This window comes from Lepidochelys kempii, chromosome 4, assembly GCF_965140265.1.
Source record: "Lepidochelys kempii isolate rLepKem1 chromosome 4, rLepKem1.hap2, whole genome shotgun sequence".
In the NCBI taxonomy this organism is placed as follows: domain Eukaryota; kingdom Metazoa; phylum Chordata; order Testudines; family Cheloniidae; genus Lepidochelys; species Lepidochelys kempii.
The window spans coordinates 52797764-52818352 of NC_133259.1; the positions used below are offsets into that span (position 1 = coordinate 52797764).

A 20589-nucleotide genomic window follows, 5' to 3' on the forward strand; every position below is an offset into this window, starting at 1 on the left:
CAGCAGTTGTTTATCACAACAAATATCACAATTGCTTTCTATAGCAATGGCACACTAGGGGGACTATTTCTCTGTTGTGGAAGCACACTAATGTTAAAAAATAGCAACACATTGTACTGACCCTTTCCTACACTGCAACTAAATTGGTCCTACAAACAGATTTAAGCAAGCCATCTAAAATGCAGTAAATATTTTTTTGTGTGCACAAACCTTAGTACTACCAACAGAGATGACCAAGTATACCTGTTTATTCACTTATTTAAAAAACTTATTTAGAGTTGCCCATAAAATACAATTATGGGATATTTCAATTTTTAAAAAAACAAATAGCTGGTATGCTATTGCCACCCTTACTTCTGCGCTGCTGCCAGCAGAGCTGGACTCTCAGTCAGCAACTGCCACTCTCTGGCCGCCCAGCTCTGAAGACAGCAGTGCAGAAGTAAGGGTGGCAGGATGTGGTATTGCCAACCTTATTTCTGTGCTGCTTCTAGTGGGGTGCTGCCTTCAGAGCTCGGCACCTGGCCACCAGCCACTGCTCTCCTGCCATCCAGCTCTGAAGGCAGCGCAGAAGTAAGAGTGACCATATTGCAGCCCCTCTAAAATAACCCTGCAACCCCCCTGGAACTCAATTTTGGGTCAGAACCCCCAATTTGAGAAACGCTGGTCTCCCCCATGAAATCTGTATAGTATAGGGTACAAGCAGACAAAAGACCAGATTTCGTGGTCTATTACGCATTTTTCATGACTGTGAATTTGGTAGTGCCCTATACAAAGGTGTTGGTCTAATCCTCTGTACAGAGGTGAATAAATTTCACCCTTAGAGAGTATATACTGTTATACCTAAGGGTATTTTTTGATTAACTCAGTTAAACACATCTGGTCTTTACACACTGGCTATCACAATACCAGGTTCACTTTCAAGATATTTAAAGAAGCGTAAATATCTTATGATCTTTTCAATTTTCACTAGGAAATTATTTTAGAATTTTGGGATTCTTGGACAACACCTTTATAATGGGTTGAACCAAAACAGCAATCTTAAACCCAATCCCAATATTAGGATTTGAGATAATCTCTATAAATGATACATAAAAAGCTACTTGCTCACTTTATTCTCTCATGTAGTCCCACTGAGGTGGATGAAAGAGCTATTTGTGCATACCAGGTGAGGAGGATTTGCGCTCTACAGGAGATTGGTAAAAACAAGTATTCACTGATTTTCTTTTTAAAAATTATGTTGAAATCCTCTGGATCTTGATGATTTTTCATTGCATAATATTTGTTAATGTTTCACCTATCTTAAAAGCAAAACTGCAAACATTTTAGAAAAGGGCTAGATGTAAAAATTTAGGGTGAAATCCTGGCCCTATTGAGGTCAAAGATAAAACTCCCATTGACTTAAATGAGGAAAGAATTTCACCCTTCCTCTTTCTGCTACTTCTGTAAGCAGCTCTGTGGAAATCCTTCATATGCTTTTTTGTAACTTAAATATAATATGCCTCAGTGAATCACAACAAATATCACAATTGCTTTCTATAGCAATGGCACACTAGGGGGACTATTTCTCTGTTGTGGAAGCACACTAATGTTAAAAAATAGCAACACATTGTACTGACCCTTTCCTACACTGCAACTAAATTGGTCCTACAAACAGATTTAAGCAAGCCATCTAAAATGCAGTAAATATTTTTTTGTGTGCACAAACCTTAGTACTACCAACAGAGATGACCAAGTATACCTGTTTATTCACTTATTTAAAAAACTTATTTAGAGTTGCCCATAAAATACAATTATGGGATATTTCAATTTTTAAAAAAACAAATTTAAAATCATCATGAGAAATATTATGCATAAGTAAAACAGCAAATCTTGAAAACTTACTCTTTTGGAGAATACTTTCTCATGTAGAAGGTGTTTTGTTTTTAGAAAGTCTCTCTCCCTCTTGGGATGAAGGAGTTTGTTTGTTTGTATATATTTCTCTCAGAGTTTGTAGATATTTATCACATTTAAAATCCTTCTGATACTCTTCCACCTAATTTTAATTCATACCACTGTCACATGCTAACTCATATTTACGTCTTTCTCAACCCAAAGATACATCACTCCTCATCCACAAAGGGAAAAGGAGTGGCACCTTAGAGACTAACAAATTTATTTAAGCATAAACTTAGCTACAGCTCACTGCTTACTCTTGAAAGAGGTGAACTTTATCTTTAACTTTTCCAAGCTAGTCACTAAAACTTTTAATTATTTTTTATTTATTTTGTCAGGACAGTTTCAGACTTGCAAGGAGAATCCTCCCATTGGGTTAAATTCAATGCAGTTTTTATAATTTCTTGTTATAGCAGTGAAGGATTTTTCTGAAGGTTTAAAAGAGACAGGCAAAATTTCATTTTTTATAGCTTTTATTCAAATAGCCATAACTTGACAAGCCTGCACATAGTATTGAAAGGAAAGCTGTCCCCTCCAAACCAACAGAGACAACTCTATTTCCTTCAACTTCCAGCTGCTGTTCTGCGCCTGCAAAATCAAACTTCTAAAATCCATATTTGCAAAAAAATAACCAACCGACCAGAAACCCCCACAAGAACACACACTTTCCACAAAACTTCTTGTTGGGTTTTGCTTTAAATGGACAGTGTTCACGCAGAAGACTTTTCCAAGAAGAAAGTTTCTTACCCTCTCTGGTTTCTCTCTCGGGCCTCCTCCAACTTCACCTCCTTTGGCAGCTATGCATCCACCCCCGTAGTTCCCCTTAGCCAGGCTGCCTGTAAAGCAGACATAGGCTGTACCATCCTCCGAACTACAGATCCCAGGATCCCTCTCCAAAGCCCAACAACCTTCCTCCCCCCTCCCTGCCCTTGTTGGAGGAAAAGGCTCTGGCTGAGTTTCAGAGAAAGTCTCAGCTCCTCCACTGTGGACGGGGAGGGCGAGGCGGGCCGCAGAGGCCACCGGTGGGGAGGCAGGGAAAAGGGTAGGGGGTGGGGACACTGTGCTCAACTGACAGCAGCAAAGGCCGACGGTGAGGGTAGAAGAGGCAGGACACTTGAATACCAGGGCAGATCCCTCCCACCCGGGCTAAGAGGGAGGGACCCCTCCTCCCACCCGTGCCCAGCAGTCGCCGAGGCCGGGGTTCCCCCTCCCTTCCAAGTCTCTGCCTTCGCTCGGTGGAACTCTGCTGGGAGCAAGATTCCAACCCTCCCGCCCCTCTCAAGTCCCAGCGCTGCCGGGGTGGAACTTTGCCGGGCTCCACGTTCCAGCCCAGCCGGGAGGGGGAAGCAAGGGACACAAGCGCTGCCCGGCCGATTCCCGCCCCCCTCCCAGCGCAGCAGCGGAGGAGGAGGAAGGAGGCGCGCTAGGCAGCGGCGCTGAGATTTGCCAGGCAGGCAGCGGAGGAAGAGCAGCAAGGGAAGCCCCCGTGGTCCGTCCTCGCGAGCCGGCTCTTGCGGCAGCCCGCAGGAGCGAGCCTGGCAGCGCTGCGGCGGGGTTGTTCCCCGGGACGCGGGCGTTGAAGTTGCGGTGGCCCAGGCGGGGCGGCGGCCGCTGCTGCTCCTCTGCCTGCTGTTTGTGTGCCTCGGTGGCCGGAGAGGGAGAGCCGCCCACCTCCGTCCAGCTTCCCACTCCGCTCCCCCGGCTCGGGCTGTTTGTGTGGGAGACACCCACTCCTCCTTCGCTCCCTCCCCCCGGCCGCCTCCTCCCCTTTCCCCAGAGCCGGAGGAGGCCGGAGCGGGCGAGGTGCGGTTGCTGCTGTGGCTCTGGGGCTCTCTCGGCCCGGCACGGCCGCGCCGCTGCTACGGACAGAGGAATCCCCCCAGCGGGAAGGCGGCGCAGCCATGAGCGGCGGGGAGGTGGTTTGCTCGGGCTGGCTCCGAAAGTCCCCGCCGGAGAAGAAGTTGAAGCGATACGTGAGTGCATTCACCGTACGGCTTATCCCCTGGCGGGCGGGCGGGCGGGCTGGCGTCCCTCCCCCTCCTCGCCCTGCCTCGCTCTCCTACGCCCCGCGCCTCTCTCCAGTCCCGGCTGCCTTCGCCCCTCTCTGCCCGGTTCTCCTTCCTCCCCGCCCGGCACCTCTCCTCGCTGCCCTCCTCCCTCTGCCCTTGCTCTCTCCCGAGCTGTAGCATGGTGGAGTTGCTGTGTTGACAACAGAGACTTTCTGTCGACTGGCACCGCACAGCCTCTTTGGCTTTCACACCACATTTTTTTTTTAACTGCCAAGTACGCAGTTCAGTTTGCTGTCAGTTAAAAAAGGACCCTGAGCGGCCAGATCTTTTATCTTGATTTTATTGCCTTGCTAAGGGAGCGTGGGGCGGAGTTGTTCCCTTTAGATCCTCTAACTTACGTCTTTTAAATGTAAACACTGGCCAGCCTTTTCCAAGAGCCGCTGTACAGCTCACTCAGTGGGGCTGGAGGAAGATAAAACCCTAGTTCATCGGTTGATATTACAAATAGAAAGTTGTTCCTTGCAGGGCAATTGCCCCAGTTTGTGCAACTGTGATCTTTCCTACGGGTATCTGAGAAACACTTTTCCTCTCCTCCCGAGTACAGCTCACATGAGGGAACCTTTCCCCTTCAGAAACCCCTGGCTTACAAATTGAAAAGAAAAACAGTGTTTCTTTTTTATAGAATTCTGCCATTGCTCATAAGTAAATATTCTAACAGACTATAGCAGAGATGACATTTAAGTTGCATGAAAATGGTGCTTGTTTGCTGAGAGGGTGAAGTTCTTGACACAGGAACAGCAATGCTGTCCCAGCTCCATAGGCTTTCGGAGACGCTGTCAAGTCACGTAGGAGGGATGGATGGTGCCAGAAGTGATCTTTCTTGAAGTCCTTACCATGGCACCAAAGTGGCTTGCATGGTATCTGCATAATTGGTACAAGACGCTATTTCTTCACTTAGCCATTTTTAGGTTTCATTTAAATAGAAAATGGACTTTGAACGTGCCACTTCTATGGAAGCAGACAAACTACTTGAGAATCAGCAAACACAGGTTGTCATGTCAGAATATTTATTTTATTTATTGATGTCTTCATGACCACTTTCCAAAGAGGAAAGAGAGAAGCGAAGTTTAGTTGCTGTCATTGAGTTTTTAAATGACAATGTGTTTTAAAATATAAGCTATTTCAGGCCCCAGTCCTGTCCTACTGGAGTGAATGGCAAAAACCCCTTTGACTATAGTATTGCAGGACCAGATTTTCAATGAGAATATTGTTGTGATGTATAAAACCTGTATCTCTTTCCTACAGAATTGGGCACTGGGTCTATACAGGTATTCATTTTTTTGAATGTGTGCATATTTGTAAGTACTGTTAGGGCACTGGTAAAAGTATAGTATCATAATTATTTCAGTGGCAGTGATTGAGGCATCAAGTGATCTAATAAATCTTTTAAGTTTGACTAGTTTTCTGCAGGAACAGTAAAATCGCACACACACACTGTCTCCTGATGGAAGAAGTTATTAACAGTTAAGAGCTTGATAAAATAAATCATAGTTAATCCTACTCAAGTGGTTGTACTTTTCCATATTATTGAGGTTTTTTTGAATGCACTAGTGGCTGCACTGCTAAATTAAAATAATGCACATTGCATTAGAAGAAAACTCCAGTGAATAATAAATACTTAGCTGTCTAACGTATTATAACTGAATATACATACGTGTCAGACTCTCCAGTCAGTGGGACTGTTGTCCTTCTCGGGGATCTGCCATCTTAATCCTACTGTCCAACAGAAACTCTGTTTAATCTAAAGTAGGCTTGAAACAGTTTCCATTGGCATTAAAAAAAAACGTAAATCTCACTTTAAGACTTGATGTAAGTTCCATATTGTTGTAAAAAATGCTGGTTAATTTAACTATTTAGAAAATTAAGTTAATGAAAAGATCACTCAAGATATTTGTGATTATACTCTTCTTTTTAATTAAATATAGCAATAGGATATGTTCCTGAAAAGTAGTCATCCCTGTGTTTTCAGTTAATATCACTTAGAAATTTAAGATCAGCTTTTTGAGGCTATACAGAGTGAAGATGGAATGTAGGGGGTAAAGGCAAGCTTCCAGTAACTTTACTGTAGCTCAGTTGGTACCACTCTTGCCTGGACTGTAGGACAGAAAGCCATAAGTTTAGATCCTACAACCATATTCACTGACATGACAGCAACAGAAGGGGAGGTACTGTCTAGGGGATAGGTTAAAATAAGTTTCCTTCTGCTTGTCTCTGGTGCCTGGTGAATTGTAGATTAAAGATTCTCAAGTCCATGTTTGTAACCTTGATATCATGATCAAGGTTCTTTGCCCAAATAAAAAGGCTGTTAGTAGAAATTCACAGAGTTGGACCTAAGTGCTCTGTGACTGACGCAGATTTGTCTATCCTCACTATAACTAAATCTTTGTGAAGCAGTATGAAAAAAAGTTATATAAAGCTGCGTTTTGTATTGGTGACACTTCAGAAGGCTCCCTCAGAAGGAAGAGAAAGGAATACATTTTCACTGGAAAAGTATGTTTTTGCAACACATACTTTTCACATATCTATGGAACACTGTAACTTCATGCCTTGTTAGTTAATACACACAAGTCTTGGGGCAAATCCAAGAGTCCATCTGGGAAGGGAGATAGGAAGTCTGAAATTGCAGATGTTAAATCTGGTTTTAGTGCTAAGCTTTAGGGAGAGTGAGAAAAAACACTTTGAAGCTAGTGTACAGACATATGGTCCATGGGGGTTTTTGTCTTTTTAAAAAAAATTGAGTCTGACATAGTACTAAAGTCAGTTTCCAAGCATTTGAAGTCCTAACAAGAAGTAACTGTTTTAGGAATGGAAAATCAGCTTCTTGGATGCAGGTGTCTTTCCCCATAAAAAAGCAGAAATGTTTTTATTGTTAGTTCAGGTCTTTGCTGGGAAACTAAACTCCTTACTTATAGCTATTGTCATTAGCAGTGGATTCACTTGAACTGGCATTGGAAATAGTCTAGTTGCTCGCGTAGATGAGATAATCATTTTCAGCAGTATTGCAAAGAGCGTAATTGCTCATTCAGGCAGACCCACTGCTGACCGCAGTTGTCAACAGTGGGCCACCTACCTGATGTAGATACGGCTTTAGAGGGATGCATTTCTTACCCCTTCTGTTTACTTCTTTAACATGCATTAAGTCATCTGCTTAAGTTCTGCAAAATGGGGAGAGGGGCTAAACATATAGGAGGAAGCGAGAATCAGAGAGAATGGGTCTAAATCCTGTTCAATTTATGATAGTTGCTACTTGTATGAATAAGATAAAGTAGGATTTGGTTCCTGATTGGGATGGAGGAAGGCTGAGCTCTGTTCCTTTTGTTCTCCTTTGTGCTGCTTTCTGTCCACTCTTGACTTACCTTTCTCATTTTATAAAAGTTTTTTGAAACTACTTTTGTTCACTTCATTTTTATCTTTCCCATTTCTTCAATTTTAAAAGCACACAAAGAACATTTTCCTCAGCTCCATTTTTTTTTAAAGATTAAAAAAATCAGCGTTCATCATTTTACTGCTGTACTGCAGTTTCGCTGTGGATTCTCTGTTCGTGTGCCAGTTCACACATCAGGTGAGCCTGTGTAGTGGTAGAAGTATAGAGGATTTTAAATATCCATATGTTGACAAGTCAGCCGAGTTAGATGTAGGGGAGGAGAACTGTCAGTTTGCAGGGTGGAGTGGCGTGAGGGGAGGATCTTTTATGAGTATTGTGCAAGGGTTACTAAATTTTTCATTAGTTTAATGGCTACAAGGACAGTTTCACTTCTCTCCATTGCTCCTAAATTTAGGGTTCAGTGTGGCAACTCCTTAATTAAATCTGCTGAAAATCAGAAATCTTTGTGTTGCATTTCCTGATACTTCCTTTTACATACAGGTGTAAATTACCGTGTTTGGTGTTTTCAATTATTTAAAATCCAGTGTGGAGTTGTTAGCGTAGATTTTCTGTTGTGAGTTATTCTACATTTTGTATAAAAGTGACTGCTGTTTTAAAGTGAGAATTAAATAGTAGTTCAGTTTTCCCTTTTTTTAATGCATCCCAGTTTGCGTAAAATGCTTGCTGTTCTGTAGTAGTTAAAATTTTGCCGATAAAACAAATAACTGAGGAAGTTTTGATCCAGACCAAATTTTGTATCTCGGATCCATTTCTGATTTTAACGTCTTGTATTTTAGGCAGCTTGGATGGATGATTAAGAATTACCTTATATTCATGAATTATTTACTCCTGGGGGATTCTGTGCCAAAAAATTCTGCGCCAAAATTTAAAAATTTTGCACACAATATTTATAATTCTGCTTATTTTATTTGTCAACATAACAAAATGTAATCACACCAGTTTCAATTATTTTTGTAATTTATTTCAAAATACCTGTCAGCAAGTATGTTTGTAACAATACAAACAACAAAAATATTCAGGTAATTTTTTTTTTTTTTGGACAGATTCCTTACTAGGCATATTAATGGAGCAGAGGGAGAGGGAAGGAGCCTGGCAGAAAACGTGGAGGGTTGTTGGTGTGGGTGGAAGAAGTATGGAACAGGTTTTTGGCGGGGGAGAGGGAAGGGATTGTTAGGGAGTTGGAGAGCCTGACCCTGGCTGACCCCGAGCCTTTCCCATTCAGTCAGGCACATCTTCCCCTGTCCCCATGTGGCCATGCAGCACCCCTTCCATTCAGCCCCGGCTCAATGCTGTCACCCCATTAGCTCCCGAACCAGCACCCCAGCGTGTCATCCCCCCACTAGCCCTTCTGAACCACAGTCTGTGACCCCCCAGCAGCCCTGTGTGCCCCATTCTGTCTGTCCTAACCTGGCTCCGCAGGCAGGACACTGTGATAAATGCAGTCTGCCTCTGGCTGTTCTGGTGCCACAGCAGCCTCTGGTGGGTGAAAGGCAGAACTGCATCATTTCTCAGGCAGGATGTATTTTCTGCAGCGAAAAAATTCTGTGCCGGACATTAATTCTGCACATGCGCAGTGGTGCAGAATTCCCCCAAGAGTAATTAGTAATGCCACTCGAAGATAGTGTAAGTACTGATGGCAGTAGAAATGGAATATCTTATTATTGGCTTATTCTCTAGGTATATGTGTGATCAATGCTAGTCTTCCATCTTAAGTAGTACTTTGATGGCCAAAGATTTGAGAGTTAAGGAACACTTCTTCATCAGAAAAAAAGTTTTGGAAATACATATAACAGTTGTGATAAGATATAAACCAAAGCAGCTGAAGAACTTTTTATTTTTGGAATACATCTTTAAAACCTATTCTGATGATTGCTGCAGTGTAATTTGAGAGCAAATCCACTGAAGTCAGTGGAGTTAAACCAGTGTAGAACTAGAGTAAGTGAGATCAGATAAGTTTGCAGCCCTTCATTTGCAAGTGATGTCAGAAATCAGTGTTCACATTATATTTATTAATCTTGAGGTAATCTAGTAACTCTTTGAGATGTTTTGATACTTTGGGTTTGATCCTGCCAGTCTTCCTCTAGGAGCTGCTGAACACCTTGCAGGATTGAGCCCCAGGATTGCAGTGTGTAGTGTTTTATAATATAAGGCAGGTAGTACAGCCTCATAATAAGCACGTCCAATATAAGCTTTTGTCTACAAAGTGTATGTCTGTTCTGCTATAAAATACAGTTCCAGGCTGAAGTCAGTCCAGAATCTGTATCCACTCTAAAAAGAAATATTTGGTTATTTGAATATATATGCATAATATACAGACATTAATATACATCGGTCTAGACGATAACTGGCTCAGAAGGTTTATGCTTTTGTATTTTGTTTGCTGTTTATGCTTGTATAATTTTGAAATTTTCTTTGGCAGTCCACTGGTACATTATCTCTTTGTGTATATTTGTTCTGTGCACGCTTATACCAACATATGCTTTGGGAAGTGGTTGCTATACAGTCTCTTCAAATGAACCTCCATTTGCATGTTTGGTACATCTTATATGTTTAACGCTTGTAGATAGCAAAGCTTCTTTAAGATTCTAGAAAACTGTATACGAGAACAGAGAAAAGATAATAAATGAGACAAGCCCTTCCCAGTACCTTAAGTTGTTAACCTCTGCCATATTCAGGCGCAACTTGGTGAGTTAAGCTAACAGTCAGTCCTAATTTGGAAAGTCTTATTTTACAATCCCATGTCAACCTTTTCTCAGTTGCCATTTGTGATTTAATACAGGTCATGCATTGTTTTGTCTTCAAATTCTTGTCTTTTTTCAGTGAATGTCACACACATTGTTCTTTTTGTATATTGTTTAGCAAATAATCTCATTTCCACATTCCAGCTATAGTCAAATACTTTCTATGTTAAAAACTCCTATTCCAGCTCCAAGGCCTGTTCCTCCTCCTTCCCCTTATCATATGCTCTGTAGAAAAGTCAGTGTGTTGCATTTTGATGTCTGTAAAAGAAAATACTAACTAGCTGAGTCCCCAACTATGCAATCGAAAGCAAACTAAATGTAACAATTTCAAATATTTCCTTTGGGGATAAAACAGAATTGTATTGTTTTGTGCACAAAATAAAGATACAGTGCTGTGTACTGTGGATATGTCAAGTGTCTTCCTGAGTCAGAAGAGTGGGATTGATGTCCAAAGCAAGCTAAAGAAGCCCAACAAGCACATACTGAGATAGAAAAGCACTTACTATCAATTTTTCTCTATTGAAAAGTCTTTCAGTTTTTATGTAATATAATACACTGACATATACCATTAGTCTTCATGTTTTATACCTTACTAGTATAAGGACAAGTTAGACAAAGATCTAATCAACTACTAACGTGACTGACAAACTAAATTAATTCAAGCCAAGTTTAAACAGATTTTAGTTTCTACTTTAGAGGCTTGCACTGGTCAAATTAAATTGCCGTTTTAAAGATTTGATTAAATTGCTGCAACTTCATGGTGAAATTCTGCTGCAGTCAAATCAATGGGAAGTTTACCATTGACTTCAGTGGACCTAGGACTTCACCCCAGTGTGTAGGTAAGGCTTTACCTTACTTAATGAATAAATCGCCTAAATCTAAGAAACTCTCTGGATCCCAGGACTTGAAGGCTGCCAAACAACACCTGCATCTCCATGCACAGATTTCAGCTTATTCACACAAACAGAAGTCCTTGAACACTGAAGGAAACTTGAGTCACCCTGTGTGGCTCTAACCACTATGTATCTAAGGTACTTATATAGTCTCAGTTACCATGGTATCTGAGCACCTTGCATTCATTAATGTGTTTATCTTCACATCATCCCTGTGAGGTAGGAAAGTATAATTGCCATTTTACAGAAAGACAACTGAGGCACAGAGAGACTAACTGACTTGCCCAAGTTCAAGTAGAAAATCTGTGAAAGCAGAAATTTTAACCTGGCTCTCCAGAGTTCTAGGCTAGCATTCAAGCCACTGTACTGTCTTTCCATTTTGCCTCCTGCTCCTAGTGACTGATGAAAACTAGCGACCTTTGCTTACCAATATGGTCATTGCCTCTTTCAGTGAGAACAATCATCTAGGCACCAGGAAGCAAGCAGCGTCAAGATGATGGATGATAATTCACATCAAGGAACAGTTTTATCTTGGCAATTGCTGTTGTGTATAATTTACCTATTTTAGCAAGGTTTCTGAGGAGATGAAGAGACAGACATCTCTGACTTCTTTCAGTGTCCTAGACCACTCACAATTGGGTTTTAAACAGGATATGGCACTAATTGGCCTGGTGGATTATCGCCTTTTAGTGGAGAATATTGATCCTCTTACTGCCAGGTCTGTTAACAAGGTATGACACACTTGGACCACATGAGGTTACTGAGTCACCTAAGAATTAGCAGCGGTGGATGGAATAGCATAGTACTGGTACCAGTCTTTCTTCTGAGATGCTGAACAGCAGTTGCTCCTACACCTTGAATGTTCACTTACAAAGGTCTTTCTATGTTACAAATGCTTTTCTGGGATAGTTAAAGCAGCAGAACCCTTTGGTATAGACACAGCATATTCTGACAGAAAGAGGTTTTTGGTCAGCATAGTAACATTACTTCCCCTAACAACTTTAGTTTTGCTGACAGAAGCGCTCTTCTGTTGGCATAGCTGCATCTACGGGGGGTGGAGTGTGTGTGTGGGGGGAGGGGGGCGGTTTGCTGGCAAAGTTGTGTCCAGTAGGGGGTGAGGTTTTTTCATTCTCTTGACTGACATAGCTATGCCAGCATAATTTAGACCTGGCCCTGGTCTCACAAGGCACAATCTTATCACCCATCCTAGTTAACATGTATGTTATACCATTAGAGAAGATCACAAAATGTAATAGATTTAAATTCCAGTTGTATGCCTATGATGTCTAGTTCTGCATCCCCTTCATGTCAGAAAGATAGAAAAAAGAACCCTATCACCTGTATTTTCCAGGACAGGAGTGAGGGAAGCAGCTGGATGAAATTAAATGTAAGTAAGATGGAAGTGATGTTGGTGGGAAGAGGAACGTGACTTGGAAAACCATAACACTTCCCTGTATTATGTAGTCCTTGATTGTCAGTGAGCTGCAATCTTGCGTCCCTTTGAAATGACACCCAGATAGCATAAACAGCCAGTAATGCCATTTCCCATCTTTAGTTGACAAGGAGTTTTTCAGGGAATGCATCTGATGAAGTGAGCTGTAGCTCACGAAAGCTTATGCTCAAATAAATTTGTTAGTCTCTAAGGTGCCACACGTACTCCTGTTCTTTTTGCGAATACAGACTAACACGGCTGCTACTCTGAAACCTTTCAGGGAAGGAAATTCCTAGGGGTATGATCTACCCCTTTTTGGCTTTCTTCTTTTGCATTCATCAGCCTACTGCTTATAAAAAGGCCAGTAACTTGTTTACAATGCACTTTTAACAATTAAAAATTTATATCTTGAAGTGATTGCTGGATCGCTTTCTGCTTTTTAGTTTTCTAGCTTCACTATTGAATTTTAAAGTGTGTCTTTGTAATGACTATTGGGTCAGATGATCAGAGTCAAATGTGGTCTATTTCTTAGCATAGACCCATAACACCTCTCTCTCATTGTTTTTGCTTTGAAAAAAAGCCTGTGGTAGAGATTAAAGGGACACTGTCAACTTGAAATCTAGTCATTAAAAAAAAAAAGTCAAGTAATTTCAGTACGAAAGCTGTCCATGAGTGTCTCTTGAGAGCATATTTTCAGAGTAGCAGCCGTGTTAGTCTGTATGCGCAAAAAGAAAAGGAGGACTTGTGGCACTTCAGAGACTAACAAATTTATTTGAGCATAAGCTTTCGTGAGCTACAGCTCACTTCCACTTAGTGCATCCGATGAAGTGAGCTGTAGCTCACAAAAGCTTATGCTCAAATAAATTTTTTAGTCTCTAAGGTGCCACAAATCCTCCTTTTTCTTTTTTCTTGAAAGCATGTTTTTGTTTTAGAAGTCAGACATTTAGCAGGGGAAACAGTGAAACAGCAGACACAAAGTGTGGAAAATGTAGAGAGCAAACAAACTAAAAAACAGGAAAATGTTTTTCTTTACTCGTTTGTTCATAGTAATATTGCATGTTTTGACAACGGTAGGTATAAAAATAGTCACCTGATTTTCTTATTTTAAACTAACAGTGTCCCTGTAAAGTCAATCTGCTGTCATGAATAGTCATCCCTCATTATCAAGAGATGCACTTTAACCTGTACCAATCTGCAGCAAGGCATTTCTTCAAAATGCGCCTTTCATTGCTCTGAATTCCAGCTGTGTGTGCAATGCTTTGTGAAGAGCGAATTTGTGTGTGTGTGTGTAGTTGAATTTGCTAGTTTGATTGTGACCTTACAAAGGGAATCCAGCTCCTAAAGCTTATAAACTAGTGTGTTTAAACCAGCATACTCTTTTGATTACCATGTTACTTTAGAAAAAAATCATAATCTTGGAATCCAGCAAGAGTACAAACAGTGTTGTCTCAGGAGGATGCTGATTCATCCTTAATTGCTAAACCTGATACTTCCTTAATTCTTTTTTTATTGATTCTTGGCTGGATTATTGCAATTCATTTTCCCCCAAATTCTCTGGATTATTTACTTCTTAATACAAGCTCTGCAGTTAATTCATGGTCAGTGTTTCTCAGCATGCTATACCAGTGTTACAATCTTTTGTACTAGCTTTCAGTGAAACAGCAGATTAATTTTGAATATGCTCTGATATTAACACCTATTTTTGCCCTCACATCTCGCTGATGACTGTAGTTCTGTGCTCTTTTTGGTTAGCTTTGGAGGGTTTTTGGAGCACCCCTGAATACTTTCAGTTTTAGCATAATCTCACTTTATGTACCATGACTAAAAACATTTTCTCAACATGATCCAGCAGTGAGACATGAATGGGTACATTTTCAACAGAATCCATGGGATTGAATTAACGGTTAAATCCTCTAATTCCCCGGTTTTGAAAACCTATTAAGTGAGTTCTTTTAAATTATTGTGGATGTTAGTATGCAAAGGGATAGATCCAATTGCATCTTTATACCTTAGCTACAGTTACTAAACCAACAACTCAACAGTTGTCAGATTTTTCTTTCATTTTACCATCTCAGATTTTGCCAGGGTAAAATTGGAGCAATTAAAACCTGGTGGTCAGTACACATGAACTAATGGAATAATCGTATGCACTTCTAAAATCTACCACTTATGGCCAGTGTGACTTGTGCTTTTAAAAAAATGCTTATACATCATAACGTGGCTATATAAAAGGCAGTAGAAGAATGGTTGACAAAATAAGGAGAGTGGTGGTGGTCCTGGTAAATGGCGTGATGTGATACCGTACTGTTCTTCCGCTTCTGGAAATCTGGGTTCAGTGCCCATCTTTGGTCATAAGTGAAAATGGTTTTGGAAGTCTTATCCTGAAAAGACTGGCTTGTTGACAGAATGTGCAGAGAGAGTGTTAATTGCCCATATCTGCTCTGCACTCTCCTCTGATAGCCCTTTTGTGGAGCCTATGGGTGTGTCGTGACTGTCCCGAGCCAGCTGCCTCAGGGTCATGGGGCTCGGGCTAGTGGGCTGTTGAATTGCGCTGTAGATGCTCAGGCTGGAGCCCAAGCTCTGGGACCCTGCCACCTCAGAGGTTCTAGAGCCCACGCTGCAGCCTAAGCCCGAACATCTACACTGCAATTAAACAGCCCCTTAACCTGAGTCCGTGTCAGCTGGCACAGGCCAGCCGCAGACTTTTAATTGCAGTGTAGACTTAACCTAAAGCTTAGTCTTCTCTGCTTTAAAAAGAAAGATGGTGGTGGTTTGTTTTTGTTCTTTATTTTTAAACTGTGAGTTAATTAACACATTGGATATCGTGCTGCAAAAACATAACAGAGATAAGGCACTGTAGTCCTACTGTGAGATCGGCTCTGCGAAGGTATAGTTCTGACCTTGCCTAGCTACCTCATGGTAAAAGCTGCAGGTGCCTTCTCTTCACTAGGATTTTATAGTGTGATAAGAATCATGTGTTGTTTATCTTGATGTAAAATACCCCCCAAACAAACAAGCAACCCAACTTTACAGTAGTGAAGACTGTCACAAACTAAAGCTGGTTTCCCGTGCACCTCCAGACATAACTCTTGGGGCAGGATGCTGGTGGAATTGTCTCCTCATCAATGCAGTGAATCTCAGTGATGTAAGAAAGTGTGTTCTGCACCAGTAGAAAGACTTGGTGCTACCGGGGGGAGGTGACATTCCCCCCAACGATCTTCAAGGTGCCCCAAATTATTGTCAGGCCAAAATATGTACAAAGTTATCCAGTGTTCTACACTTATGAGCCTACTTGACTTTACTGCCATGGGTGGGCCCACTGATTTCAGAGAGTACTCATGGTAATAAAGTTAAGCGCACAGGTAAGTGTTTGCAGGACCAGGTTATGTGCTGGTAGAAGATTTCTAAGCCATGGCAAGAGCAGACTAATGGAACAACAGCAGATTGGAGAGTTTTATCTTTTATATAGATTATAAATAGCAGGAAAATACTGACATTGTAGCCAAAATTTACCTTTTTTACTCTTAAAATCTTTGATTTTCGAGACTTCTAAATAGCTCCTGGAAGTTTGTTTATTTTTAAATAGCGACATTCAGAGGTTCCAAAATACTAACTTACCCCCAAATAGTGGGACCCTAAAACTGGCCTGGCCAGCTGAGGTAGAACTAACTCCACAAATTTGAATTTTTTTCTATAGCAAAACAATGTTAAGTTTTCCATTGTTCTAAAGGTCTGACATCTGTACTTGTGTAGTGTCTAAAAGATTTTTGTTTAAAAATTAGTCTCATGTAGCTGTCAGTAGGTTCTTATTGCTGAATATAAGAATTGATGTGTATGGTTTTGGGGAATGAGATAAGAATGCAGGAAGTTATTCAAATACAATAGCCAACTTCCATCCACAAAGAAACTTTTTGTAGCTTGTGACTCTGTGTTGATATTGTATTTGGGTTAGTTATTAAATGAGCAATGAGCAGATACACTTTAATGTAGATTTTTATCTTTCAGATTTGTAATGTGTGCTTTAAGTATAAAAAGTGTTAAATTGAAAACAGTAAGCTTCATATTACCATTTGCCCTTTATGTATCTGCTGAAAGAATTCACTGAGCCACTAACTGCACAGGACAAAAGTTGCCATTAAAATTTAATGTATAATTCTTTTATGGTTTTACAACATTTGTGTCTTCACATAGATTTTTCTTAAGTAGGACAGCAGCATTTTCTAAATAGCTTAAATGATCTTGAAACAGCTAGTTCTAGAGCATACAAGAGAAGACTATTCTGAGCTTAGTCCTAAGTAGCATTCAGGAGGTGATTTACAGCTGTGGTCAAAAAAGCAAACAAACTGCCAGGAGGCATAAGGAATGGGATTGAGAATAATATGGAAAATATTGTACACACAGAGACCAGTAGTTCGCCTTCCTCCAAAATACTGTGTTCAGTTCTGTCCACCCCATCTCAAAAAGGATATTGTAGAATTAGAGGGGATACAGAGAAGAATGTTGATAATGATCAAGGTAATGGAAAAACGCTCATAGTAAGAGTGATTGAAAAGATTGGGATTGTTTACTTTAGAAAGGAGACAAATAAGAGGAGACGTGATAAAAATATGTAAAATAATTAATGGTAATGAGAAGGTGGATTGGGAACTTCTATTCTCCCTGTCTTATAGTAAAAGAAAAGGGGACAGTCAGTGAAATTGAAAACTGATAAAATAATTGCCTTTTCAGACGCCACATAATTAATTAGATTGTGGAACTCATTCCCACAAGATGTCATTACAATAATAATCTAGCAGGATTTAAAGAGAGGGTTCACATATGTAGATAAAAAAAATCCAGAGATATAATAAATACTTAGAAATATTAGGGATTTAAAATCTCATGCTTAAGCCATTCTCTTTTAGGATTCACTTGGGATGCGGATTGTCCCACATCTGCCTATCCCATTTCTTCTGAAGCAGCTAGTGCTGGCTGCTGCTAGAGTCAGGATATTGGACTAGGTAGACTATGGGTCTGATCCAGTGATGTTTGTGTGAGCCTGACTTTAAACTCCAAACAGCTACATGGTAACAGTCTATATTGTCAGATGTGTACTAGATGTCAGATGTGTACTAGATGAAATGTATATGTTGGTTATTTCTGAGTATATTAGTTGTGTAATTCCATTAATTTGTGTTTTCTGCTGAAGGAATACTTTCTGCTTTTAGTTGTGCACTGTATTTAGGTGAAGTTCCACACTTTAGCATTAAGACAAACTGGAAATTTAAAGATACCTCTTAATGTCGCGCGTGTGTGTGTGTCTATATGATGTGTGCATCTCTCTCCACAAAAAAACAATCCATTCCTAAAATGCGAATTAACATTTTAAGCTGAGAAATGTTCCTAGGTTTCAAAGTTAAGTGGAGCACTTGGAAAATGTACCATGAAGCTATTAATTTGAAAAACAATTTTTTTTAAAGCAATAAACTCATTTATTTGTGTCTAAGGACTCCTACATACACTAACAAATTGTTGTAGACTGTTTCTGAACAATTATTTCTAGTTCAGATTGTTTTCACCATACTATGATAAATTTGGCAAAGTGAAATAATGTCCTTAAAGTACAAAGTCATGGTAATGTCATGTTCTTAGTTATGATACAGTGAATATGCATTTCTCTTTAGACAGAAATGAAACTAAATAGCAAACTTGGCAGTGCTAGGAAAAATAATTTTGGCAGTTCTTCGTTATCAGATGACTATCAGCAGTCACTAATGGCTGATCTGTGATGCCTAAGGGCAGATTTAGAGCACTTTGAGTTAAACCAGCCTTCATAGAGCGCAGTAGGGAAAGTGCTGCAGTCTGTCCACACTGGCAGCTGCAAGAGCACTAGCATGGCCACATTTGCGGCACTTGCAGGGCATTGCGAGCGGTGAATTTGGGGCAGCTATCCCACAGAGCACCTCTTCCCATTCTGGCACTGTGGCTTGTGGGAAAAGGGCAGGGGGTGCGGGGCATTCTGGGTCCTGTCCCAACGCCCCGTGATGCATCTGTTTGCATCTCAGCAATCCCTGTGCTTCCGTCCACATTTGGCACCATCTTTCAACGTTTTTTGTACTGCATGCTCTGTCTTCCCTTTCCCTTTCGGTCTGCGGGAATGGAGCCCGAACTGCTGAGGAGTATGCTGATGAGTCTCACCAGCACGTCATGTTTTACAGTCAAGTTATTCCTTATGATCCAAAGTGACAGTGAGGAGTCCGACGATGATATCGACTCGAGTAACACATATGACATGAGTTTGTTTGTGGCATTCATGGACATGCTCACCACCTTAGAACACCGCTTTGGGGCTTGGGAAACAAGCACTGAGTGGTGGGATCACATTGTCATGCAAGTCCGGGATGACGAGCAGTGGCTGCAGAACTTTCGGATGAGAGAGTCCCATGAAAGTGGCTATGTGAGGAGCTCGCCCCCACCCTGCAGCTCAAGGACACAAGATTGAGAGCTGCCCTGACGGTGGAGAAGCAGGTGGCTATTGCAATCTGGAAGCTAGCAACTCCAGACAGCTACCAATCGGTCACTAACCAGTTTGGAGTTGGAAAGTTGACTGCTGGAATCGTGTTGATGCAAGTTTGCAGGGCCATTAATCATATCCTGCTCTGAAGAACCGGGACTCTGGGTAACGTGCATGACATTGTGAATAGCTTTACACAAATGGGTTTCCCTAACTGCAGAGGGGTGATAGATGGGACGCATATTCCAATTCTGGCACCAGCCCACCTAGCCTCCGAGTATGTTAATCGGAAGGGGTATTTCTCTATGGTTCTCCCGACGCTTGTGGATCACCATGGGTGTTTCGTTGACATTAATGCAGGCTGGACCAGAATTGTGCATGGTGCATGCATCTTTCGGAACACTGGTCTGTTCAGGAAGCTGCAAGCCAGGACTCTTTTTCCAGACCAGAAGATCGCTGTAGGGAAAGTCAAAATGCCCATTGTGATCCTTGGGGACCCCACTTACCTTTTAATGCTGTGGCTCATGAAACCCTACAAAGGGAGCCTTGACAACAGAAGGAAGCGGTTCAACAACAGGCTGAGTCGGTGCAGAATGACTGTGGTATGTGCTTTTGGCCATTTAAAGGGCCGCTGGCGCTCTCTGTATGGGAAGCTGGACCTGGCCAATAACCGCATCCTGGCGGTTATATCCGCGTGCTATACTCTCCATAACATTTGTGAAGGGAAGGGTGAAAGATTCACTCAGGCATGGAACTTGGTGGTTCAACACCTGGAGGCTGAATTTGAACAGCCAGAGAGCAGGGCGATTAGAGGGGCCCAGCTTGGGGCTGCAAGGATTAGGGATGCCTTGAGGGAGCAATTTGAGGCTGAAAGCCACCAGTAATGTCTGGTGCTCTGCACGGGAGTGAAGTGCAGTGGTTCCAATGTTAGTAGGAATCTTTGTTTGCTATGCTGACTTGCAGTGCCTGTTTCTTTCCTGGACGAAGGTATCTTTTACTTTATGCAATAATAAAGAATGTTTTCAAAGCCAAAAAATCCATTTATTGAAAAGAAACACAACCTCTTGGGAAAGGGAAAGGGCAAGGGGGTGAGATGGGGAATGGTACAATCACAGATTTGCATATGTCCTGTTCTCATACTCAGCCTTCCTGTCTGGAGTGCAGTGCAATGAGTGCTGCACTTCAGGATGGCTATACTGCATGGTGATGGGGGTGAGTGCAGTGGGTAAGGGTCGTAGTTTTCAGGGCTGGGTGGTGAAGCTGCGGGTGGCGGTAAGAACCCAGATGTTGGGGAAAGTGGGTTGGAGGTGACATGGGGGCATAAGGGAAAGAGTTTTGGGACAAGAGCTGTGGGGGGAGGGGGGGGGGGGAGAGGTGGGCACGGTAGTGATCTGCCTGCATGGCTACAAGCGCCTGGATAGAGTCTGCTTGGCGCTCCATTATGCTTATCAGCCGATCTGTGCTTTGCTGCCGGAGCACCACGCTTTTGTGTCGGCGCTCCTTATCCTGTGGCAGATCCTCCTTTTACTGTCCCGCCACTCCTGTACTTTTTGATTTTCATTACTTGAATGCTGCATTACTTCATGCAACATGTCTTCCTTGCTTCTACGTGGCCTCTTTCTGATTCTTTGGAGTCTTTCGGCC

At 41.7% G+C, this 20589-nt stretch overlaps 1 protein-coding gene across 7 annotated transcripts in view; it reads left to right on the top strand.

Moving 5' to 3' along the window:
• The first annotated feature begins 3518 nt into the window (after window positions 1-3518).
• The window catches only part of GAB1 (GRB2 associated binding protein 1), a 148097-nt gene continuing 131026 nt past the window's right edge, over window positions 3519-20589 (top strand). For 5 of the 7 annotated variants that reach the window (XM_073341220.1, XM_073341222.1, XM_073341221.1 and 2 more), the window contains exon 1: window positions 3739-3905. In XM_073341220.1, coding sequence (XP_073197321.1) covers window positions 3834-3905 — 72 coding nt within the window. In that variant the 5' untranslated portion in view covers window positions 3739-3833. Of the gene's footprint in view, window positions 3906-20589 lie in introns of all 7 variants that reach the window. The other 2 variants (XM_073341224.1, XM_073341226.1) reach the window with 1 other exon arrangement.